The sequence below is a fragment of the Panthera pardus genome, unplaced genomic scaffold, assembly GCF_024362965.1.
Source record: "Panthera pardus isolate Hobbes unplaced genomic scaffold, ASM2436296v1 HiC_scaffold_27, whole genome shotgun sequence".
Lineage (NCBI taxonomy): Eukaryota > Metazoa > Chordata > Mammalia > Carnivora > Felidae > Panthera > Panthera pardus.
The window spans coordinates 81,874,048-81,900,981 of record NW_026526843.1 but is presented as its reverse complement, the minus strand read 5'-3'; the positions used below and the strand labels follow the sequence as shown (position 1 = coordinate 81,900,981).

At 38.7% G+C, this 26,934-nt stretch overlaps 1 protein-coding gene and 1 pseudogene across 2 annotated transcripts in view; one reads left to right on the top strand and one right to left on the bottom strand.

Moving 5' to 3' along the window:
* The window catches only part of CCNB3 (cyclin B3), a 60,199-nt gene that overhangs the window by 27,742 nt on the left and 5,523 nt on the right, over positions 1-26,934 (top strand). For both annotated transcript variants that reach the window (XM_053891624.1, XM_019417505.2), the window contains one exon: positions 23,940-24,077. In XM_053891624.1, coding sequence (XP_053747599.1) covers positions 23,940-24,077 — 138 coding nt within the window. The remainder of the gene's footprint in view (positions 1-23,939; positions 24,078-26,934) is intronic.
* Positions 20,713-21,642, bottom strand: LOC109248105 (60S ribosomal protein L7a-like; annotated as a pseudogene).

Below are 26,934 nucleotides of genomic sequence, written 5' to 3'. Positions count from 1 at the left end.
GTTGTTTTATTAACATGGTATATCATGTTGATTGAGTTGTGGATATTGAACCACCCCTGCTGCTCAGGAATAAATCCCACTTGATTGTGGTGAATAATTTTTTTTAATGTATTGTTGGATTCGATTTGCTAGTATCTTGTTGAGAATTTTTGCACCCATGTTCATCAGGGAAATTGGTCTGTATTTCTTTTTAGTGGGGTCTTTGCCTGATTTTGGAATCAAGGTAATAATGCTGGCCTCATAGAATGAGTTTGGAAGTTTTCCTGCCATTTCTATTGCTTTCAACAGTTTCAAAACAATAGGTATTAACTCTTCTTTAAATGTTTGGCAGAACTCCCCCCAGGAAGCCATCTAGCCCTGGACTCTTATTTATTTGGAGATTTGTGATTACCCATTCAATTTGTTTACTGGTTATGGGTGTGTTCAAATTTTTTATTTCTTCATGTTTCAGTTTTTGTAGTTTATATGTTTCTAGGAATTTAATGATTTCTTCCAGATTGCCCAATTTGTTGGCATATAATTGCTCATAATATTCTCTTATAATTATATTTCTGCAGTGTTGGTTATGATCATTCCTCATTCATTTGTGATTTTATTTGTTTGGGTCCTTTTTCTTTTTGATATGTCTGGTTAGAGGTTTATCAATTTCATTTAGTCTTTCAAGGAACCTGCTCGTATTTTCAGTGATCTGTTCTACTGTTGTTATTTATTTCAATGTCATTGATTTCTGCTGTAGTCTTTATTATTTCCCTTTTTCTGCTGGTTTTCGGCTTTATTTGCTGTTCTTTTTCCAGTTCCTTAGGTGTAAGGTTAGGTTGTATATTTGAGATATTTCTTCCTTCTTTAGGAAGGCCTGGATTGCTATATACTTCCCACTTATGACTACCTTTGCCACATCCCAAAGGGTTTGGACTGTCGTGTTTTCATTTTCATTGGCTTCCATGTACTGTTTTATTTCCTCTTTTAATTTCTTGGTTAACCCAATCATTCCTTAGTAGGATGTTCTTTATAAGTGTTTGTGGTCTTTCCAAATTTTTTCTTATGGTTTGACTTCAAGTTTTATAGTGTTGTGGTCTGAAACTATGCAAGGTATACTCTCAATCTTTTTGTACTTGTTGAGGGCTGATTTGTGACTCACTATGTGATCTGTTCTGGAGAGTGTTCCATGTGCACTCAAAAAAATGTGTATTTTCCTGTTTTAGAATGAAATGTTCTGAATATATCTGTTAAGTCCATCTGGTCCAGCGTGTCATTCAAAGCCATTGTTTCCTTGTTGATTTTCTCCTTAGATGATCTGTCCATTGCTGTAAGTGGGTTATTAAAGTTTCCTACTATTATTGTATTATTATCAATGAGTTCCTTTGTTTTTGTTATAATTGATTTATATATTTGGGTGCTCTCATGTTGGGTGCATAAATATTTACAGTTGTTAGATCTTCTTTGTGGATAGACTCCTTCATTATGATATAATGCCCTTCTTCATCCCTAGTTAACCGTCTTTGTTTTAAAATCTAGTTTGTTGGATATACATATGGCTTCTCCAGCTTTAATTTGACATCCATTAGCATGATAGATGGTTCTCCATCCCCTCACTTTCAACCTGCATGTGTCTTTAGATCTAAAATGAGTCTCTTGTAGGCAGCGTATAGATGGATCTTGTTTTTTTAATCCATTCTGATACCCTGTGTCTTTTGATTGGAGCATTTAGTCAATTGACATTTAGAGTGAGTACTGAAAGATATGAACTTTTTACCATTGTGTTGCCTGTAGAGTTGGAGATTCTGGTGATGTTCTCTGGTCCTTTCTGGTCTTTGTTGCTTTTGGTCATTTTTTGTTTTGTTTTTCTTACACTCAAAGAGTCTCCCTTAAAATTTCTTGCAGGGCTGCTTTAGTGGTCACAAATTCCTTTTGTTTTTGTTTGTCTGGGAAGCTCTTTATCTCTCCTTTTTTTATTTAAAAATTTTAAAAACGTTTATTCATTTTTGAAAGACAGACCACAAGTGGGGGATGGGCAGAGAGAGAGGGAGACACAGAAACCAAAAGCAGGCTCCAGGCTCTGAACTATCAGCACAGAGCCCAATGCAGGGCTCAAACTCATGAATCGTGTGATCATGACCTGAGCCAAAGTCCGATGCTTAACTGACTGAGCCACCCAGGCTCCCTTCTCCTTCTATTCTGAATGACAGACTTGCTGGATAAAAAATTCTTGGCTGCGTGTTTTTCCCATTCATCATGTTGAATATATCCTGCCATTCCTTTCTGGCATGCCAAGTTTCTGTGGACAGAAATGCTACAAACCTGATCTGTCTTCCCTTGTAGGTGAAGGACTGTTTTTCCTTACTGCTCTCATGATTCTTTCCTTGTCTGTGCATTTTGTGAATTTGACTATGATATGCTTTGGTGATGGTCGGTTTTTGTTGAATTTAATGGGAGTTCTCTGTGATTCTTGGATTTTGATATCTGTGTCCTTCCCCAGATTAGTGATGTTTTTAGCTATAGTTTGCTCACATAAAACTTCTGCCCCTTTTTCTCTCTCTTCAACTTCTGGGACTCCTGCGATAGGAATGTTATTACTCTTAATAAGTCACAAAGTTTTGTATCGTAATCTTTTGCCTTTGTTTCCCTCTTTTTTGCAGCCTCATTATTTTCCATAATTTTATCTTCTATATCACCTATTCGCTTCTCTGCTTGGTCCATCCTCACCATCATGGCATCCATTTGAGATTGCATCTCAGTTATAGCATTTTTAATTTTGGCCTGACTAGATTTTAGTTCTTTTATCTCTGCAGAAAGGGACTCTCTGGTGTCTTCCATGCTTTTTTCAACCCTGGCTAGTATTGTATCTGTATTGATTAAATCTCTGGCTGTCTTTCCTTCCTGTTCTTTCTTTTGGGGTGAATTCCTCCATCTTGTCATTTTGTTGGATGAAAAAAATTAATAAAATAAAATAAATAAAAATGAAAAATGGAAAACAAAACAAAAAATTAGAATGAGGGAATCTAGATCCTAGGTGTGTTTTGGTCTGCTTATTAAGAGAAGCTTGATAGAAAAGAGAAAACAGAGAAAAGAAAAAAACACTTAAAAAAACCAAAAATTTAAAAATTTTTAAATAAAATAGGATGAAATAAAAAATTTGAGCTTTCTATATTCAAGAATGAAAAGAAAGAAAAAAAAACAACATAAAAAGAGAAGCAAAGAAAATGAGCAAACAAGCAAACAAAAACGCAAATGAAGCTAGATCTAGTTTCCCCTGGAACTGAATCTGGGTAGCACACTATGATCTATAGACTAAGTGGGTGGAAGGGATTTGTGTTGGTCTTCTGGGGGATGTGTCTGGATGGCACAGGTGGGCGGGGCATAATGTAACAGCTCCATTTTCCCCTTGGTGCTATGCTTAGCTCACTGGGGTCGACCAGTATGGGCGTGCTAGAGATGAAAATTGCTTCACCCCACCCTCTAGTCTCTGGAGTGGGAATTTCACACCCTCACAGATGCATGATCAATCACGCCTCCTTTGTCTCAGGGTTCCATCTGCTCCCTGCCTTTACCCTGTGTCCAAGCTGTCTGCCTCCCAGGCAGTGCCTTCTTCCAGAGTTTTATCTCAGATGGCACTGTGTTTCAAAACTCCACACTTCAGAAACCCCCTTGACCCCCACCTCAGACCTGTGCTGATCCTCTGGGAGAGAGTCTCTCCAAGCAATGGAGAGACTCTGGTTTGTTCCAGAAAGCATACACAAGACCGTGGAGTGGCAGAGGCTCAGAGCTTATGGTAAATTGCAACACAGCCAGCATCAGGTTTTGTTGCCCTCAGCAGGTGTCTTTGTTCCTATACCAGTAAAAGTGGCAACTCTCTGGGTCCCACTGAGACTTCTGCCTGTGGAGAGGCAATCTCTCCTATACCAAATGCACTCTAAGCAGGGGAACTGCTTCTCCCCCTGTGGCAAACAGGCCCCCTCAGACTGTGCTACCTGTTCCTGGGGATTCACTCTGCCCCCTCATTAGAGCACTGCCAGGCACTGAGCTCCAAAACTTCAGACTCTGTGCTCCGCTATTTATATAAAACTGACAGTATTGAACCCTCTTCTTTTTTCCCCTTCAGTGGTTTTGGGGAATAGATTTCTTGTTTTCAAGTGTTTTCACTCTTTCTTTCTTTCTCTCTAGCTTTCTGGGAGAGTGCTTTTCTTGCACATTCCTGACTCGCCATACTCTGTCCCCCTTTCTCTTTCTCTCTCTATCCTCTCTCCCACAAAAACAGCTCCCTACCTGTTGCAGAATTTGAGTCTGGAGTTCTCTCTTGTCCAGCAAGAGAGCAGATGCAGAATTAAATGCTAGAGAGGCTAATGTCTGGGAGGAGACAAGAGCCCTGAGTAAGGGTCCTTGTTCTTAGCATCAGAAGGCTTACAAACGTGATACATTTACAGAGACAATGAAACAGGGAACATTAATTCATGTGTGTGAGAAAAAGGGAGTTTTGAAGATATGCAGTATTAGGGGTTTGGGTCAATACAAAACAAAATCATGGGTCTGTTTATCTTAACTTGCCTAGGGGATAAGGCAGATAGAGCATGGTACCTCAGGGTCAACAAGGCACCTTTCTTTTGCTAATTAGCTCTGCTTTGGGCAATTTCATCCTGCTGTGGTAGCCTATAGCCCTATTTACCTATTTACCTTTTCTGGACCTTCATCCTGTGAAAGCAGTGTTCTGCTTTTGTACTATGCTAGGGGCATTTTCACCCTGTTTACCTAATCTTGGATGCTTTCATCCTAAGCCTTGTTAACCCATTGGTGCAAGCTCAGGGAATTCCTGAACTTATTCCCCACACCTACCCTTACCTGGCACTGAAACTTCTCTCCCTCAATTCATCTCTCTGCATTTCATACTTGTCAAGATCTGTAGCTCAAATTATGCAGATTGTTGCATTAATCCTCCGTTCTATTTCCTAGGTGTTCAAAATGGTTTCATGTTTATCTAGCTGTGTTTTAGGGATGAGACAAGTACAGGGTCCCTATACTATTCTGCCATCTTAACTCCTCTCCTCTCATCATAGTTTTAATTCGCATTTATTTCCTCAAGGGCTAATAATGTTGAATATAATACTTGTTATCTAGATATTCTCTTTGGTGAAGTATTTTAAGTCTTACTTACTTTTTAAATTTAGTAGTTTATTTTCATTGTGTCAAGTTATGAGAGTTCTTTACGTATTCTGGATACAAATCTTGTGTTGGATGTTATTTAAAAATACATCCTACCAGTCTCTAGCCTTTTTATTCTCTTATTTGAGTCTTAAGGAGAGCAAAAGTTTTCGATTTTGATAAAGTCTAGTTTTTCAATGTTTTCTATTGTGGTTTGTGCTTTTTAAGAATTCTCTACCTAAATGTAGGTCATGAATATTTTCTTATATTTTATCTAAAAGTTTTATAGGCTTAACATTAAAGTTGTAATCCATTTTGAGTGAATTTTTGTATAGTATGAGGTTTTTGAGGTCAAAGTTCATATTTTTGCATATGGATGTTCAATTGTTCTAACACCATTTGTGGGAAAATAGGGTTTTTCCATTAAATTGCTTTTGTGCCTTTGTCAAAAATCTATTGACTTTATTTGTGAGGATCTATTTCTATTCTTCTATACTTTATTCTTTTTTATTGATTTCCATGTCACTTTGCCAATATTACACTGTCTTTATTCCTGTAGTTTTATAGTTAAGTCTTAAAACTAGGTAGTATGATCCTTCCAACTCTGTTCTTTTTTTTCAAAATTGTTTTAGCTATTATAGTTCCTTAGTCTTTATATATTTTAGAATCACTTTGTTTCTACAAAAAAAAATCGTGCTGAATGTTTGATTAGAAGTGACTTATATCTTGTGCAGAAAAGAGTTAACAGGCCAAATACTGCTCTCCTTAAAAAGTCCTGTTTGCAGAGTTGGCCCTTGTCTGGGCATCTGAGAACTTGAGTGGTAAAAAGTTCCCTACACTGCTATAAAACCCTCCCTTAATGATAACTGTGCCTAAACTCTTTATATAAACAATGTGATTTATTGTGAACACCTTACCTTTTGTGAGTCTGAAACTTTGGCATATGCTAGGCAGAGAGTGCTTATGTGACTAGCTCCCAATAAAATCTTAGGCATTGGGTCATTAATGAGCTTCCCTGATAGACAATACTTTACATGTATTGTCACATCTCATTCCTGGAGGAATTAAGTGCATCCTGAGTGACTCTATTGGGATAAGACTCTTAGAAGCTTATTTCTGGCTTTTGGCAAGCTTTGTATATGTTCCTTTAACCTTTTTTGATTTTACTTTCTGTCTTTTGTTATAATGAATCATAGCCATGAGTATGACTATATGCCAAGTCCTGTGGCTAGGAATCACTTTACCATGGGGTGGTCTTGAGGACCACTGATACACATCTGTAGGTTGATTTGAAAAGAATTGACTCTTTTCTGTGTTGAATCTTCCAATCCATGAATGTGGTATGTGTCTCATTTATTTAGGTTTTCTTTCATCTCTGTCTTTTTACCATATAGATCCCATACATGTTTTGTTAGATTTATGCCAAAATATTTTCTTTTCTTATAGCTATTATAAATGATATTTTTAAAAATTTAGTTTTCCATTTGTATACTGCCAGTATGAAATATTGGTATTTATATGTTGACTTTGTATTCTATGACCTTGCTACAATTCACTTGTTAATTCTTTTTATTTATTTATTTATTTTCTTATTTATTTATATTATGATGATAATGATTGTTATTTTAACTTACATCCAAGTTAGTTAGCATATAGTGCAATAATGATTTCAGGAGTAAAATACAGTGATTCATCCCCTGCATATAACATTCAGTGCTCATCCTAACAGGTGTCCTCCTTAATGCTTCTTGCCCATTTAGCCCATCCCCCCACCGAAAGTGCCTCCAGCAACCCTCAGGTTGTTGTTTATATTTAAGAGTCTCTTATGTTTTCTCCCTCTCTGTTTTTATATTATTTTTGCTTCCCTTCCCTTATGTTCATCTCTTTTGTATTTTAAATTCCACACATGAGTGAAGTCATATGATATTTGTCTTTCTCTGACTAATTTCACTCAGCATAATACACTCTAGTTCTATCCATGTTGTTGCAAATGACAATATTTCCTTCTTTTTGATTGCCGAGTAATACTCCATTGTGTGTGTGTGTGTGTGTGTGTGTGTGTGTGTGTGTGTGTGTACCACATCTTCTTTATCCATTCGTCCATTGATGGACATTTTGGGCTCTTTCCATACTTTGGCTATTATCAATAGTGCTATTATAAACATTGGGGTTTATGTGCCCCTTTGAAGCAGCACACCTTTATCCTTTGGATAAATACCTAGCAGTGCAATTGCTGGGTCATAGAGTAATTCTATTTTTAATTTTTTGAGGAACCTCCATACTGTTTTCCAGAGTGGCTGCACCAGTTTGTGTTCGCACCAGCAGTGCAAAAGTTTCCTCTTTCTCTGTATTCTCGCCAACATCTATTGCCTGAGTTGTTAATTTTAGCCATTCTGACAGGTGTGAGGTGATATCTCATTGTGGTTTTGATTTGTATTTCCATGATTATGAGTAATGTTAAACATTTTTTCACGTGTCTGTTAACCATATGGATGTCTTCTTTGGAAAGTTGTCTATTCATGTCTTTTGCCTATTTCTTCACTAGATTATTTGCTTTTGGGTGTTGACTTTGATAAGTTCTTTATAGATTTTGGATACTAACCCTTTATCTAGTAATGTCATTTGCAAATATCTTCTCCTATCCTGTCAGTCGCCTTTTAGTTTTGTTGATTTTTCCTTCACCATGCAGAAGCTTTTTATCTTGATGAGGTCCCAATAGTTCATTTTTGCTTTTGTTTCCCTTGCCTCTTGAAATGTGTTGAGTAAAAAGTTGCGGCAGCCAAGGTCAAAGAGGTTTTTGCCTGCTTTCTCCTTAAGGATTTTGATGGCTTCCTGTCTTATGTTTAGCTATTTCATCCATTTTGAGTATTTTTGTGTATGGTGTAAGAACAGTGACATGCAGAAGATCGAACCTGGACCACTTGTTAATTCTTAGGAGCTCTTTTTTTTTTTTATAGATTTCTTGAAATTAGCTACATAGATGATCATGTAATTTGCAATTGGGACAGATTTATTTCTTCCTTTCCAATATTCATGCTTTCAATTTCATTTTTGGATTTTATTGCATTGCATAGGACTTCCATTATAATGTTGAATAGGAGCAGTAAGAGTGGACAACCTTACCTTGTTCCTGATCTTAGGAAGAAAGCAGGTAGTCTTTCACCACTAGTATGATCTTAACTATAGAGTGTTTGTAGACACCCTTGACCAGGTTGAGAAATTGACTTTCCATTCCTAGTCTGCTGATGTATATTTATCATTAATAGATGTTGAATTTTGTCAAATGTTTTTTTCCGATATCTACTGATATAATTTTATTTGTTTTAGACTATTAATATGGTAGATTACATTGATTGATTTTCAAATATTGAAGCAGTCTTATTCCTGGGATAAACCCCATTTGGTCCTGGTATGTTATTCTTTTTATATATTGCTGGATTTTATTTTCTAATATTTTGTTGAGGATATTTGTGTCTATGTTTATGATGGACATTTCTCTCTAGTGTTCTCTTTTTGTACTGTCTTTGTCTGGTTTGGTATGAGAATGATACTTCATAAAATAATTTGAGAGTATCCCCCTCTTCTATTTTCTGGAAGAGATGTGTAGAATTGATGTTATTTATTCTCTAAATGTTCTGTAGAATTCACAAGTGAAGCTATTTGGGACTGAAGTTTTCTATTTTCATTTTCCTGAAAGATTTTAACTAGGAATATAATTTCTTTAATGGTTATAAGATGATTCAAGTTACCTATTTTGTTTCAGGTGACTTTTGGTAGTTTGTGGGTGTCAAGGAATTGTTCTATTTCATCTAAGTCGAATTTATATGCATAGAGTTCTTCATGTGTTCTATTATTATTCACTATTTCATTCCTGATATGTGGTAATTTGTGTCTTCTCTCTTTTTGTTTATCAATCTTGCTAGAAGTTTATCAATTTTATTGATCTCAATGAACCAGGTTTTCATTCCATTCGTTTTCTTACTGTTTTTCTGTTTTTAGTTTTTTAAATTTTTAAAAAATGTTTATTTACTTTTGAGAGAGAGAGAGCACAAATTGGGGAAGCTTAGAGGGAGGGAGGGATACACAGAATCCGAAGCAGACTTCATCTAGGCTGTGAGCTGTCAGCACAGAGCCCGACTTGGGGTCGAACTCATGAAGGGTGAGATCATTCCCTGAGCCAAAGTCAGACACTTAACCAACTGAACCACGCAGGTGCCCCTCTGTTTTCAGTTTTGTTGGCATCTGCTCCAATTTATATAGTTTCCTTTTCTCTTACTTTGGGTTTAGTTTGTACTTCTTTTTCTAGTTTCTGAGTGGAAGTTTCTTGTTTCTAAGTGGAAGCTTAGGTTATTGATTTAAGACTTTTCTTCTTTTTAAATAGAAGCAGTTAATGCTATAAATTTCTCCCTAAGCACTGCTTTAGCTGCATGCCACAAAATTTGGGAGACATCCTCTTTTTTTGTTTTGTTAAGGAAATTTTATTATCTTTTGTTTAAATTTATTTGTTTTGAGAGAGAGAGAGAGAGAGAGAGAGCGCGCGCACAAGTGGGGGAGGGACAGGGAGAGAAGGGAGAGAGAGCGAATCCCAAGCAGGTTCTGCACTGTCAGTGCAGAGTCTGATGTGGAGCTCCAACTCACGAACTGCGAGATCATGACCTGAGCCAAAGTCAGATGCTTAGCCAACTGAGCCACCCAGGCACCCTGGGAGACATCCTCTTTGATCCTTGGACTATTTAGAAGTGTTTTTTTTTTTTTTTTAATTTCCAAGTGTTTGGAGGGTTCACTGTTATTTTTCTGTTATCAGTTCTAGTTTAATTCCATTGTGATCAAGGAAAATACTATGATTTTAATTCTTTAAAAAATTTCAAAGGTTATCACCCAGGATATGATCTGTCTTGGTGATTGTTCCACGTGCACTTGAGAAAATGCGTATGCTGTTGATGTTGGAAGTGTTCTATAAATGTCAGTTGGGTCCAGCTGGTTAATGTTGTTAGTTTCATAATTATCCTTGTTGTTTTTCTGTGTACTAATTCTGTTGCTGAGAATAGTACTGAAATTTTCAATTGTAATTGTGAACTTGTATATTTCTTTTTCCAGTTCTGTCATTGGTTGGTTTGTGTATTTTGAAAATACATTAGGAACATACACATTGAAGATTGTTATATCCTCTTTATAGTGTTTTGTGACTTGCTTTTTTTCTCATGTAACAGTGTTCATGTAATTGTGACATCTTTCCAGTTAAATTGATGTATTTTTATATCAGTTTTGTTGACTATATAGTATTCTGTTCTTCAACTGTCATTATTTATCCAACCCCCTATTAATGGACATTTAGGTTATTTCTAAAATTTGCTCTTAGAAATAACCCTGTAGTGAACATGCATATGCTTACATTGTAGACAATTGTACTGTTGTTTTTCTGTAATAAATTACTTGGAATAGAAGTATTAGGCCAAAGCAGTACACATTTAGAGTTTTATACATATAGGCACTGTCCTTCTGAAATATCATGCCCATAGTACTTTTACTGAATGAAAGTGATTGTTTTCTCACAATCTTACCAACATAGGGTGTTATGTTTTTTTGCCATCTGATGAATGAAAAATTTTAGTGTTTCTTTTTTTTGTTATTTTTTTTAAATATATGAAATTTATTGTCAAATTGGTTTCCATACAACACCCAGTGCTCATCCCAAAAGATGCCCTCTTTAATACCCATCACCCACCTTCCCCTCACTTAGTGTGTTTCTTTAGGTTGATGCATTGGCATTTTAAGTAGTCAGGCCCATCAGTTTTTTTTTTTTTTTTATGGTTTTAAGATTTGTTTCTTGCCTAGAAAAGTCTTATCCAGTCACAATTATATAAATATTTCTCTGAATTTTTTTCTAGAACATTTATAGTTTCATGTTCACATTTAAATCTTTAATTGGAATTTATTTTGGTTTTGGTGTTAGCACCTATACACTTCCCCCCAGTGATTATCCGGTCATTCTAACACCATTTATTTGTTTTCATTATCTAGCAGTTTGAAATGATATATTTTTTATTATTGAAGTACAGTTGGCAAACAATGTTATATTAGTTTCATGTGTACAACACAGTGATTCAACAATTCTGTACATTACTCTGCACTCACTACAATGAGTGTACTCACCATCTCTTACCATACAGCATTATTACAATATTATTGACTATATTCCCTATGCTGTACTTCTCATCTCTGTAACTTATTTTATAACTGGAAGTTTGGACCTCTTAATGTTTAATCACATATACTTGGGTTTGTTTATGGTGTTTCCATTTCTATTCTTTGGTACATTTGTCTATGCTAATATCAGTAGTATGCTGTTTTTATTATTATGGCTTTGTAATACATTTATTACCTCTTTACTTACTTTACAAAATATTCATCATTGTTCTTACACATTAATTCTTCCAGGTGGGCTGTAGAGTAGTTTTGTCAACTTTTCAGAAATAGCCTGTTCAGATTAATTTACGGAGAATTCACAAATTTTACGGTACCAAATTTTCCAAGTCAGTTATGTTGTGTCTGTTTAGTTACCAGGTCTTCTTTTACAATTTTAAGTTTTAAAAAAGTCGTCTTCGTATTGGTCTCACTGATGTGAAAATGTTTTTCTTGGGTACTGAGGAATTTTTTTAATGTTATGCGTGCTATCCTTTTAATTTTTAAATTTATTCATATATTGGGAAAGCAGTATGTTTTCTGTATTTATTTTGCATTCATCTACTTTTCTGAACTTGGTCATGGTTTATTGACTTTACTCTTGGATTGGATATGCTTTTACTTTATTTAGAATTTTTGCTTCTATATTCACAAATAAGATTCCTTTGTAAATGTTTGATCAAGGGTGCTGTGTTTGTTAAGTTGTGGTGCCAGACCTACTCTAGCTTAACATAATTGGAGAAATTTTCCTACAGTACTAAGTTTAACATGATAATTATTTTCCTTTATGAACTTGCCCATGAATTTATTGATGCAAGGTACCGTTTAGTCATTCTCGGATAATAGTCATTCTCGGATAACCCTTTCTTTCTAATAACACTGATGGTTATTGGCCTACTAAGGTTTTTTTCTGTAAATTTTTTTAATGTTTATTCTTAGGGAGAGAGAGAGCGAGCACATGCAGGGTAAGGACAGAGAGAGGGAGACATAGAATCTAAAGCAGACTCCAGGCTCAGAGCTGTCAGCACAGAGCCTGACATGGGGCTTGAACTCATGAACCGCGAGATCATGACCTGAGCCCAAGTAGGACACTTAACCAACTGAGCCACCCAGGTGCCCCTGGCCTATTAAGGTTTTATTATTCCTCATGAGTCATTTTTGTACTTTATATTTTCTTTAAAAAATCATCTATTTTTGAAAAAAAAGTTTTAAGTTTATTTAGAGAGAGAGAGAGTTGGGGAGGCAGAGAGAGAGAGAAGGAGATAGAGAGAATCCCAAGCAGGCTCCACACTGTCAGTGCAGAGCCCAGTGTAGGGCTTGAACCCACAAACCACGAGATCATGACCTGAGCTGAAATCAAGAGTTGGATGCTTAACTGACTAAGCCACCAGGTACCCCCCAAAATAATCTATTTTCTAGATATTTTGACAGTCATTATCATAGTCTATCTATGGTATTTTTAATTAATCCTTTGTAATTATTTCTTTTCTCATTAAAAATGTGTGTTGTGTTAGCTTGCTTTCATGTGTTTGCATGCATGTGCATGCTGTCTTTAGTGTTCCTGCAAAAGTTTCATTCAGTTTTCTGGTCAAAGAACCAGCTCATGGATATATGTATAACTTCTCCTTTTTAAAAATTTTTGACATTTGCTTTCATCTTTATTTTACTCTTAGTTTATTAAAATTTATGTTTTCCCTATCTTCTTGAAATGAGTGCTTAGTCTGTTGTAATTGTTTCTGACTTCATGATAAAAGCTTTAAAGGCATACGTTTTCTTCTGAGTAGCAGTTCTGATTACATTCCATTAATTTTGAAAAGTAGCATTGTAGCTATCTTAGTTTTTTTCCCTCAATAATCTGCAAGTGCAATTTTTATTTCTTTGTTGACCTAGGATTTGTTTCTTTCTATATTGTCAAAAACAGTTCTTACCATTTTTTTCAAATGCTTTGCTTTTCTTTATTTGGTTTATTCTTTTATTGCCAATTTCTAGATTTATTGTATTGTATATTGAGAAAGTGACTTGAATAATTTCTGTTTTTCTTAATGAGATTTTCTTCATGGATTTAAATATAATGGGTTTTTATAAATGATTCACTGATGTTTGTAGAAAATAGGATTCTCTTTAGAATACATAGATCATTGTATCAATTATTTTTGACTTTATTATATAATTTATATGCTAACTTATTTTTCTGCTTATATTATCAAAGTCTAAGGGAAGTGTGATAACCATTGACAATCATTGTTTGGTTCATTTCTCCTGACATTTCTTCAACCCCTCCTTCTCACTTTAAACTCTGCCCTATACAATTTTTTAACTGCAAAATTAATAAATGTTTATAATATGTGTGTATGTTTTCATATATATTTGTGTATATATATATGAATAAAATCAACAACGCTTTTATTCCTCAGAGGTAACAACAATAAATTAGTGTGTATCATTCCAGATATTTTTTATTTTTTGTATTATTATATTTTTTTAAATATGAAATTTATTGTCAAATTGGTTTCCATACAACACCCAGTGCTCATCCCAAAAGGTGCCCTCCTCAATATCCATCACCCACCCTCACCTCCCTCCCACCCCCCATCAACCCTCAGTTTGTTTTCAGTTTTTTAAGCATCTCTTATGTTTTGGCTCCCTCCATCTCTAACCTCTTTTTTTTTCCCTTCCCCTCCCCCATGGTCTTCTGTTAAGTTTCTCAGGATCCTCATAAGAGTGAAAGCATATGGTATCTGTCTTTCTCTGTATGACTTACTTCACTTAGCATAACACTCTCCAGTTCCAGTCATGTTGCTACAAAAGGCCATGTTTCATTCTTTCTCTTTGCCATGTAGTATTCCATTGTGCATATAAACCACAATTTCTTCACAGATTCATCAGTTGATGGACATTTAGGCTCCTTCCATAATTTGGCTATTGTTGAAAGTGCTGCTATAAATAATGTGGTACAAGTGCCCCTCTACATCAGCACTCCTGCATCCCTTGGGTAAATTCCTAACAGTGCTATTGCTGGGTCATAGGTTAGATCTACTTTTAATTTTTTGAGGAACCTCCACACTGTTTTCCAGAGTGGCTGCACCAGTTTGCATTCCCACCAACAGTGCAAGAGGGTTCCCGTTTCTCCACATCCTCTCCAGCACCTGTAGTCTCCTGATTTGTTCATTTTAGCCACGCTGACTGGCATGAGGTGATATCTGAGTGTGGTTTAGATTTGTATTTCCCTGATGAGGAGTGACATTGAGCATCTTTTCATGTGCCTGTTGGCCATCTGGATGTCTTCTTTAGAGAAGAGTCTATTCATGTTTTCTGCCCATTTCTTCACTGGATTATTTGTTTTTCAGGTGTGGAGTTTGATGAGCTCTTTAGATTTTGGATACTAGCCCTTTGTCTGATATGTCATTTGCAAATATCTTTTCCCATTCAGTTGGTTGCCTTTTAGTTCTGTTGATTGTTTCCTTTACAGTGCAGCAGGTTTTATCTTCACGAGGTCCCAATAGGTCATTTTTGCTTTTAATTCCCTTGCCTTTGGGGATGTGTCAAGTAAGAAATTGCTGAGGCTGAGGTCAGAGAGGTTTTTTCCTGCTTTCTCCTCTAGGGTTTTGATGGTTTCCTGTCTCACATTCAGGTCCTTTATCCATTTTGAGTTTATTTTTGTGAATGGTGTTAGAGAGTGGTCTAGTTTCATCCTTCTGCATGTTGCTGTCCAGTTCTCCCAGCACCATTTGTTAAAGAAACTGTCTTTTTTTCCATTGGATATTCTTTCCTGCTTTGTCAAAGATTAGTTGGCCATACTTTTGTGGGTCTAGTTCTGGGGTTTCTATTCTATTCCATTGGTCTATGTGTCTGTTTTTGTGCCAATATCATGCTGTCTTGATGATGACAGCTTTGTAGTAGAGGCTAAAGTCTGGGATTGTGATGCGTCCTGCTTTGGACTTCTTCTTCAAAATTACTTTGGCTATTCGGGGCCTTTTGTGGTTTCATACAAATTTTAGGATTGCTTGTTCTAGCTTCGAGAAGAATGCTGGTGCAATTTTGATTGGGATTGCATTGAATGTGTAGATAGCTTTGGGTAGTATTGACATTTTAACAATATTTATTCTTCCAATCCATGAGCATGGAATGTTTTTCCATTTCTTTATATCTTCTTCAATTTCTTTCATAAGATTTCTATAGTTTTCAGCATACAGATCTTTTACATCTTTGGTTAATTTATTCCTAGGTATTTCATGCTTCTTGGTGCAATGGTGAATGGGATCAGTTTCTTTATTTGTCTTTCTGTTGCTTCATTATTAAGTGTATAAGAATGCAACTGATTTCTGTACATTGATTTTGTATCCTGCGACTTTGCTGAATTCATGTATCAGTTCTAGCAGACTTTTGGTGGAGTCTATCGGGTTTTCCGTGTATAAGATCATGTCATCTGCAAAAAGTGAAAGCTTGACTTCATCTTTGCCAATTTGGATGCCTTTGATTTCCTTTTGTTGTCCTGATTGCTGATGCTAGAACTTCCAACACTGTGTGAAACAACAGCGGTGAGAGTGGACATCCCTGTCGTGTTCCTGATCTCAGGGAGAAAGCTCTCAGTTTTTCCCCATTGAGGATGATATTAGCTGTGGGCTTTTCATAAGTGGCTTTGATGATGTTTAAGTATGTTCCTTCTATCCCAACTTTCTCGAGGGTTTTTATTAAGAAAGGATGCTGAATTTTGTCAAATGCTTTCTTTGCATCGATTGACAGGATCATATGGTTCTTATATTTTCTTTTATTAATGTGATGTATCACATTGATTTGTGAATGTTGAATCAGCCCTCCAGCCCAGAAATGAATCCCACTTGATCATGGTGTATAATTCTTTTTATATGCTGTTGAATTTGATTTGCTAGTATCTTATTGAGAATTTTTGCATCCATATTCATCAGGGATATTGGCCTGTAGTTTTCTTTTTTTGCTGGGTCTCTGTCTGGTTTAGGAATCAAAGTAATACTGGCTTTATAGAATGAGTCTGGAGGTTTTCCTTCCCTTTCTATTTTTTGGAACAGCTTGAGAAGGATAAGTATTATCTCTGATTTAAATGTCTGGTAGAATTCCCCAGGGAAGCCATGTGGTCCTGAACTCTTATTTGTTGGGAGATTTTTGATAACTGATTCAATTTCTTCCCTGGTTATGGGTCTGTTCAAGTTTTCTGTTTCTTCCTGTTTGAGTTTTGGAAGTGTGTGGGTGCTTAGGAATTTGTCCATTTCTTCCAGGTTGTCCATTTTGTTGGCATACAATTTTTCATAGTATTCCCTGATAATTTCTTGTATTTCTGAGAGATTGGTTGTAATAATTCCATTTTCATTCATGATTTTATCTGTTTGGGTCATCTCCCTTTTCTTTTTGAGAAGCCTGGCTAGAGGTTTATCACTTTTGTTTATTTTTTCAAAAAACCAACTCTTGGTTTCATTGATCTGCTCTCCAATATTTTTAGATTCTATATTGTTTATTTCTTCTCTGATCTTTATTATTTCTCTTCTGCTGGGTTTGGGGTGTCTTTGCTGTTCTGCTTCTATTTCCTTAAGTGTGCTGTAGATTTTGTATTTGGGATTTTTCTTGTTTCTTGAGATAGGCCTGGATTGCAATGAATTTTCCTCTGAGGACTGCCTTTGCTGCATCCCAAAGCTTTTGGATTGTTGTATTTTCATTTTCATTTTCCATATATTTTTAAGTTTCTTCTCTAATTGCCTGGTTGACCCATTCATTCTTTAGTAGGGTGTTCTTTAACCTCCATGCTTTTGGAGGTTTTCTATACTTTTTCCTGTGGTTGAGTTCAAGCTTGATAGCACTGTGGTCTGCAAGTGTGCATGGTATGATCTCAATTCTTTTATACTTATGAAGGGCTGTTTTGTGACCCAGTATATGATCTATCTTGGAGAATGTTCCATGTGCACTCGAGAAGAAAGTATATTCTGTTGCTTTTTGATGCAGAGTTGTAAATATATCTGTCAGGTCCATCTGATCCAATGTATCATTCAGGGCCCTTGTTTCTTTATTGATCCTGTGTCTGGATGATCTATCCTTTGCTGTAAGTGGAGTATTAAAGTCCCTTGCAATTACCACATTCTTATCAATAAGATTGCTTATGTTTGTGATTAATTGTTTTATACATTTGGGGGCTCCCGTATTCGGCACATAGACATTTATAATTGTTAGCTCTTCCTGATAGATAGACCCTGTGATTATTATATAATGCCCTTCTTCACCTCTTGTTACAGCTTTTAATTGAAAGTCTAGTTTGTCTGATATAAGTATGGCTACTCCAGCTTTCTTTTGACTTCCAATAGCATGATAGATAGTTCTCCATCCCCTCATTTTCAATCTGAAGGTATCCTCAGGTCTAAAATGAGTGTCTTGTAGACAGAAAATAGATGGGTCTTGTTTTTTTATCCATTCTGACACCCTATGTCTTTTGGTTGGAGCATTTAGTCCATTTACATTCAGTGTTATTATAGAAAGATATAGGTTTAGAGTCATTGTGATGTCTGTAGGTTTCATGCTTGTAGTGATGTCTCTGGTACTTTGTGGTCCTTGCAACATTTCACTCACAGAATTCCCCCTTAGGATCTCTTGTAGGGCTGGTTTAGTGGTGATGAATTCCTTCAGTTTTTGTTTGTTTGGGAAGACATTTATCTCTCCTATTCTGATTGACAGACTTGGTGGATAAAGGATTCTCGGCTGCATATTTTTTCTGTTCAACACATTGAAGATTTCCTGTGGTTCCTTTGTGGCCTGCCAAGTTTCAGTAGATAGATCTGCCACTAGACTTATTGGTCTCCCCTTACATGTTAGAGCGTGCTTATCCCTAGCTGCCTTCAGAATTTTCTCTTTATCCTTGTATTTTGCCAGTTTCGCTATGATATGTTGTGCAGAAGATTGATTCAAGTTATATCTGAAGGGAGTTCTCTGTGCCTCTTAGATTTCAATGCCTTTTTCCTTCCCCAGATCAGGGAACTTCTCAGCTATGATTTGTTGAAGTATACCTTCAGCCCCTTTCTCTCTTTCTTCCTTTTCTGGAATTCCTATGATACAGCTATTGTTCCGTTTCATTGCATCACTTAGTTCTCTAATTCTCCCCTCATGCTCCTGGATTTTTTTTATCTCTCTTTTTCTTAGCTTCCTCTGTTTCCATAATTTTATCTTCTAATTCACCTATTCTCTCCTCTGCCTCTTCAATCCGAGCTGTGCTCCTTTCTATTTTATTTTGCACCTCATTTATAGCATTTTTTAGCTCCTCATGACTGTTTCTTAGTCCCCTAATCTCTGTAGCAATAGATTCTCTGCTGTCCTGTATACTTTTTTCAAGCCTAGTGATTAATTTTATGACTATTATTCTAAATTCTTGTTCCATTATATTGCTTAAATCGTTTTTGATCAATTCGTTAGCTGTTGCTACTTCCTGGGGTTTCGTTTGAGAAGAATTCTTCCGTTTCATCATTTTGGATAGTCCCTGGGGTGGCGTGGAACTGCAGGGCACTTCCCCTGTGCTATCTGGAGTAACTTGTGTTGGTGGGCGGGGCCGCAGTCAGACCGGATGTCTGCCCCCAGCCCACGGCTGGGGCCACAGTCAGACTGGTGTGTAGCTTATCTCCCCTCTCCCAGGGGCAGGACTGACTGTGGAGTGGTGTGGCCCCTGTCTGGGCTACTTGCACACTGCCAGGCTTGTGGTGCTGCTTTGATGGGTTCTGGCATATTAGCCGGGGTGGATGGGTGGATCCGCAAGGTGCACAGGGGCGGGAGGGGCAGGCTTAGCTCACTTTGCCATCATTGGACTGCTTCGGGAGGGTCCCTGCAGCCCTGGGAGGGAGGCAGACCCGTCAGAGGGATGGATCCACAGAATCACAGCATTGGGAGTTTGCACGGTGCAAGCAAGTTCGGTGATGGGAACTGGTTCCGTTTGGGATTTTGGCTGGGGGATGGGAGAGGGAGATGGCGCTGGCCAGCGCCTTTATTCCCCGCCAAACTGAGCTCTGTCTTCTGGGGCTCAACAACTTTCCGTCCTGGTATCCTCCCGCCCTCCCTGCTCTCTGAGAGCAGAGCTGTTGACTTTTAATATTCCAGATGTTAAGTCCTGCTGGCTGTCAGAACTCACTCCGTCTGGCTCCTCCGCTTTTGCAAGTCAGACTCGGGGGTTCTGCCTCGCCCATTGGGCTGCCCCTCCACTGCCCCAGCTCCCTCCTGCCAGTCCCTGTAGCATGCGCCCCCTCTCCACCCTTCCTACCCTCTTCCCTGGGCCCCTTGTCTACACTTGGCTCTGGAGAGTCCATTCTGCTAGTATTCTGGCGGTTTTCTGGGTTATTTAGGCAGATGTGGGTGGAATCTAAGCGATCAGCAGGACGAGGTGAGCCAAGCGTCCTCCTATGCCACCATCTTCTCTGCAAACTGAAGCGGGGCTTGTGCTTACTGGCAGAGAGGCTCGAGCTGCCCAGATGGGGGGCTCGAGCTCACCCTATCTTTCTTTAAAAATCTTACATTTTATGAGGAATACATGAATGCACACATATATAGACATATGTATACATATAAAAATACCATTTTGAAATTTATTTAAATTTTTATCTTAAAATTTTTTTTAAATGTTTATTTATTTTTGATAGAGACAGAGTGTAAGTGGGGGAGGGACAGAGAGAGAGGGAGACACAGAATTTGAAGCAGAATCCAAGCTCTGAGCTGTCAGCAGAGCCCACCACGGGGCTTGAACCCACAATCTGTGAGATCATGACCTGAGATGAAGTCGGACACTTAACCAACTGAGCCACCCAGGCGTCCCTAAAAATACCACTTTTTAATGAGTGTGGGTTTTGTGATATTTTTGTTACATGAATAGGTCATGCTGTACACATTGTTCTGCAACTTGCTCTTTTAGAACGTCTTAGCAATTTTTCCAGCTGTTGCATAATATTCTATTATACGGATAGAGTCTATTATTTAATCAACTCTTTAGGGTGCTTGGGTGGCTCAGTCAGTTAAGCAGCCGATTTCAGCTCAGGTCATGACCTCTTGGCCTGTGAGTTCAAGCCCCGGGTCAGGCTGTGTGCTGACAGCTCAGAGCCTGGAGCCTGGTTCTGATTTTGTCTCCCTATTTGTCTGCTCCTCTCCTGTTCACTCTCTCTCTCTTTCTCTCTCAGAAATTGATAAACATTAAAAAAAATCAACTCCTTTAGTGAACCTGATCTGTTAATTGCCTCTCAAGTAAGATAATTTGCACACTTGTAGTTTATTTTTGCTTCTATGTGTAGTCAATATAATTGAGACTTAGATCCATATTATTGTTGTTTAATGCATCACCTTCCCTACAAAGAATTATTTTTGACATTTCTGTTTTCCTTAACTTTGTCCATTATATTGTGAGTCCTTTCAGTCTGAAGAATAAATCTGTCTTTGCTTCAGAGAAATTTTCTTTGAAAAAGAGTTTTTTTCATTACTTTGATGTACATAAAATTCATTACTTTGACATAATAGAATTTTCATTACTTTGGTGTACATAAAATTCAACAGCATACACTTAGCCAGTGTAGTGGCCAGTTCTTTAGCCTTTGCCTTTTCCAGCTTGGCAATGCAGCCACCAACTTTGAACCCAGGATGTTGCCTCCCCAGCGTCGACGGATCCCATCGTATCTGTCATTGTGATTGGTCCTAATTACTTCCACCAGCTTAGTCAGAGCTCCTTTGTCTTTGGAGTTAACTTGTGTGAAGGCGACAGTGGTGCAGGTCTTCCTGTGGACCAGACGCCCAGCCTGGCCTTCTCTTTGATGCAGTAGGGAACCCTCATCTTATAACACAGGGCAGGCAGGAAAACAACCATCTGAATCGGAGCCACATCATGCTGAGCCTTCTTGTTTTCCACCAAGGTGGTGACAGTATTAACCCCAGCTCAAAGGACAGGTGGCCTCTTAGTGGGGACATCCCCTTTGCTGGCAGCTTTCTTCTGAGCCTGGGCCAACAATCTCTGCTGCTTCTCTTGCTTTGTCTCTGGTCTATATTTGTTGGGCCAGCTTAACCAGTTGAGTAGCTGTTTGGTGGTGCAAGGCCTAGGTGAACTGGTAAATCGCAGGAGGTACTTTTAGATATTTATATAGAGAGAATAGCCCTTTCCTGCTGCAGCCGGATGTAGCAGGGCTATTAGACAAGTGAATGAGGTCCCTTTTGGGATGGGTGTCCTATCTGATGCCAAAATTCTTGGGCCTTTTCTCAAACGGGATTGACCATCTTCTTGACCTCCTGCTGTTTTGCCACAGCAGGGGACAGGGCCACCTTCTTCCCCTTAGTCTTCTTGCCTTTTGGCATCTTGGATGGGTAGAGGAGAGACTGGCTCAGAGAAATTTGTATCTATCTATCTATCTATCTATCTATCTATCTATCTGTTACTTATTATTTCTCTTCTCTCATTCTGTGTGTGTATGTGCATGTGTGCATGTGTAATTCCATAATTTGTTTTTGTATCTCAACTTTTCTTTCATATTTTCAACTCTCTCGTCTCTCATTTCTGGGAGAATTTCTTAAAGCAGCCTTTAGAATAATTGATTTGATTTTTGTCATAACTGAATGTACTGTTCGCTTTCTCTATTACATTTTTTTTTAATTAAGTGATTTTTCATCAGAAACTAGTCTTTCCGGATCCCAGAGTGTTCTCTTCTTAGATTCAGTGTCCTCTCAGATCTTGTCGAGGATATGCTTTTAAAAAGTTTATTTCAGTTCTTTGCAATGAAAAGGCTTCATAAATAGACACTTGCTCTGGTTTTCTCAGAACATTTCCCCTTGAAAAATTAGTTGGTCTTTTTCATATATTTGGGCAATTTTCTCCATTTATTTATCTTTGCAGAGGATGGTCTTTGAGTTTTGGAATTTGTGATAAATTTTGTCAGATTTGTCTCCTAGTTTGAGACTAAGAGTAATCTTTATATTTTTTATAGGTTTTTTAATTTATTACTTCCCTCTTGTTTCTTGCTTATCCCCAGATAAGGAGCATAATCATTTATGAACAATTAATTAGAAGGGTGTGCTAGCCAAAGGCAGTTTGTGAGGGAGAGAACCTTGCTATAGGCTTCTTGTCTTTGTTTATTGTAGCTACTTGAATTATCCAAAGCACTGCCACTTTTCTCTAACTGGCACAAAGTTAGGCTCCTCATTTTGAGCCTGATGCTGAGGGACAGAAAACCATATCATGTGAAGAATAGAGGAAATCACGTTATTTGGTCTAGAATGGAAATTTATAGGAGACGTGATAAGTTTCTTCAGTAGCTGAAGGGCTGTCACAAGAACAATTAGACTTGTTCTATGTAGTCCCAGGTGGTAGAATTATTTTAGAAGAGTACTGTCTTACATTCAAGGAAGGAGGATTACTATAACTGACACTGCTGCTCATTTGAATATTTGACTCCAAATTTCAACCATTCATTCAGATATTACCTACACTTTAGATGTTACCATGTTGTAACAGTGTGCCACATGGGTAACCATGTGCCTATGTGAGGTACTGGAAAGAGGCTATGCACCCATTGGCTTTGTCATTTACTCACAGAGGTAACTCAAGGCCAGCAATGGCCAGAAGAGTCTTTCTCAAACTGCATTACTCTCTCCTGCCTCTTCCACTTTTAAGAGCCCTTGTGATTTCATTGGGTCCATGCAGATGATCCAGGATAATCACCCTATTTTAAATTTGGTTGACTACAATCTTAATTCCATATTCTATTTTAATTTCCCTTTGCCATGTAAAGTAACATATTCATAGGTCCTGGGGATTAGAATATGAACATTTTATTCTGCCTACCACATTTTCCAAAGCAATGTCATAAGAAAGAGATGGACAGAGTTCATGCAAATGAAGTAGGTAATGACTACCACCTTAAGTATTAAGAAACTGAGGTCAAATAATTACTGAAAGAAAAAAAGGTAATAATGGAAAGTAGCAGTTCTCTGAGGATGATACCTCTGTGAGGTAAGCCATATGGGCCAGCACTAACACTGGGTCTAGAGTTATAGGAGGTGGTTTCCTCGAGCTGGTGAAGGCAAGACAAGGATAGATAAGAGAAAAAGGGGAAGGAGGATTATAGTACTAATGTTTTAATCTCATCTTGGCTTCTCTAGTCCCTCAGCTCACTTCCAAATGGTGCTATTGGTACTTGTTCCCAATTCATATATTCTAATAGTATATCTAATTGGGAAGAAACACTAATGAACGAATAATAAACAGGTCTCTGTATTTTAGAGCTAAATAAACATGATCTCTTTGGGGGAGTTCACCATATAATGTAGTAGCAAGTGGGGAAAGCAAGACTCTAGGTATTGGAGACCAAGGCAAGAGGGTGTGTTCACTCGAGGTGCTCATAGAGAAGACAGAGCATCTCTTTTGTAAGACTGATCATCTACCTCATTGTGTAAGGCGAGAATTATCCAGGTCCTCAAAGGCACAGGAGATATGGCCAGGCACCTAGCTGAAGGAATGCCCACATTCATAGCAGAGTGTAGGCTGGCCAGGCCTGGTAGCTCCACTGTCCACCATGCTGCAGACCAGGTGGTTAGATCTGCTGGGTGTGGCTTTGGGGTGGGACAATATGCAGATTCCTGTTTGTGTATTACTCCAGATGACCTTTGAGATGAGTCATGAGACCCTGTACTTGGCAGTGAAACTGGTGGATCACTACCTTATGGAGGTAATATGCAAGAGGGACAAGCTCCAACTCCTTGGTTCCACTGCGTTTCTGATTGCAGCAAAATTTGAGGTGAGCCCGAGTTCATAGAGCCTGGAGAAAATTAATCAAGTTTCTGTCTGAGTCAGATGTGTATGTACGTGTATGTTTACAAAAATCAGTATGTATGTATGCATATGTGTGCATGTATCATATACATGTATATGCACACAAACACATACATGTTTATACTTGCATATACGTGTGCCTGTGTGTGTGTGTGTGTGTGTGTGTGTGTGCGTGTACAGATACATACATACAAACACAAATAATATTGCCTACCTTTTTTGGTCTCTTTCTTAGCAATGAAGCTTGTGTTAGGTGGCAGTCGCGGTGTGTTTGTTTCCTGGCGTCCGCAGAGTTCTTTCATTTCCTCTTTGAAGACGTGTGTATGTGGTTATGTGCCTAGGTAAATAGGTTGTTCTTTGTAAATCTTCCTGTTGATCCATAATTCTGTGCCCTCCTACCACACCCTTTTTTTCTTCTGCCAACTCCATCTCTACCTAGTGGAGTCTTGAACTTCATATATAAGAAAGCAGTTCCAAACCTGAGTGCTGGAGACATTTAAGAGAAAATGACCTCGTGTAGATGGTAATGAGTCCAGGTGAAATAGTTATTTTTGAAGTAGCATTATAAAAGCAAGTAGCAGGCCTTTCCTTTATAACCATAATCCATCTCATTTATCTGGTTCTTTCCTCTTCTTTAGATGCTAAATGATCTTGTTCAACTTATTTTTCTATAGATAGGCTAGTTGTGTGAAACCTTGGGTTTAGAAGCAGAGAGATAGTGACTTTTACTGCATTCAAAGAGCTTTAGAGCTGTAGGTTTGTTTTTGTGATCCCTCGCTCACTCCCTCTCCAACTTTATCCCTAACTTGCTTCATGCTTCCCTCCCTCCTTCACTCCTTCACTCCCTACCGTGATCACGGACCTCCCTCCCTCATTTCAGTCCTCCCTTTTTTGCTCCTTGCTTCCTCTCTCCTTCCCTTTCTTACAGCTCTTGCTTCACTTCCCTCCTTGCTTCACTTCTGCCCTTGCTCTCTAGCTCCCTTCCTTTTTCCAGCCTTCTGTCTATCCCTCCCTCATTCCTCCATCCCTGCCTTATGCACTCATCCACTCCAAACTGGGTTTCCTTCCTGCATCACTTCTTCTATCACTGTTTCTCTCCTTCCCTAGTTCCCTCTCTCCCCTCCTCCCAACCTAATTCCATCCATCCCTCCTTCTGTGTCTCTCTTTCTGCCATAACCCCTTACTCTGTTCCACTCAATCTTCTTCCCACCCTCCCTTACTTCTTCCCTCCTTTTCTTTTCCCTTCCCTTGCTCTCTTCCCCTGTCCCATTTCTCCTTAGTCCCCACCTCATTCCTTTCAGGCTTCCTCCCTCCTCCTCTTTTGCTTCCCCCTCCCATCCTCCCTTCCTCCCTTTTCTGTAAATGCCTTCTCTCCCTTCCTTGAGGGCTCCTTCCCACCCTATCTCCCACCCTTGCTCCCTGGTACTCTGGCACCATGACTGTCTCTAATTCTAGCTATTTCCCATCCTCCTCCCATCTTCTTCCCTTGCTTCTCTGCTCTTTTCTCCTGCCCTCCCTTACTCTTTTCCTACTTCCCTCTCTGGTTCACTTCCTTCCCTACTCACTTGCTCCCTGGTTCTCTTGTTCCCCCTCACTGTCTGCTCCCTCTAAGCTCTACCTCTTGATAGCTCCCTCTAACATGTTCACTTCCTCCCACCCATGCTCCCTTCATCCTCTTTCCCTCCCTCTCTAGGTCTCTCCTTCCTTCCCACCTTCTCTGACTCACTTCCTCCCTCCATCCCTTCCTTTATCCCTAGCCTCCTTTCCCTTCTCCCTCTCTCCTTTTTTCCTCCCTCACTGTGTCTCTTTCTTTCTCGTTTATTGCTTCCCTGTGTGGCTTATTTCCTTCCCTGTTCACTCACTCCCTGGTTCATTCTTTGCTCTCCTTCCCTCTCTCCTTCCCTCCTCACCCTCCTCCTTCCTTCCCCTACCTAGGGCCATCTTTATGGCTTAGCAAGTGCTCCATGCCTCAGCCCCAAGGGGGTTAAAAAGAAGTTGGGAGTCACTGGCCAACAGCAGAAGGAGGAGCAGAGTGCAAAGAGGCACTACTTAGCAAATCTTGGAACCAGGAGCACTCCTCTTCTGGTTATCAGGACGAAGGGCCCCACTATGTTTTTGGAGAAGGGGTGTGTTCCCCTCCTGTGGGGGGTAGGGAAATACAGAAAGACTTTTGCAAGGGGAGGTGTGGAAATGGTATGAGAAGAGAAGAAAGGAAGGAACCACTGGTGAGTAGAGCAAAGAAAGGGAGAGTTTCTTGCCCTGGTGTTGGTGCTAGGTGCTGTGTTAACTTGAGCTATTTGCATACTCTTTCTGTGCCTCAATTTCCTTGTCTGCAGACTAGAGGCTTGGTCTAGTCTGAGATCTAAAAATAGAGAAAGATGTGGGAAGAACACTGGGGTGGGCAGTTAGGTGTAGCTGCATAAAAGATTCAGGGGGTCTTCCTGCCTCCTAGTCTTCTCCCCACAACCAAGTTTCAACGTGCAGAGGGCAGAACATGTTAAGGTGCTCCTGGATCTGGGTTCTTCTCACCCTTGGCCTGGTCTGGATCTTCCCAGTCTAGCCCCCAAGCACATCCTCTCACCCCCTGCAGTCCTTCCTCAGTCTCTGTTTAGGCTCTCTCTGTGGCTGCCTGCCTCTCACTGCCTACTACCCTAGTAGTGCCCCTCCCAAATAGCCATGTTAATTTCTTAGACTAGGAAACAAAGTATGGGCTTATTTTCTCTCTCTAGCTCCACTTTCCATGGTCTCCTTTCCTCCCTTCCCTCCCTTCCCCCAGAGCAAGTCTTAGATTTCCATTCCAGGTTTTCACTCATTAATAGAGA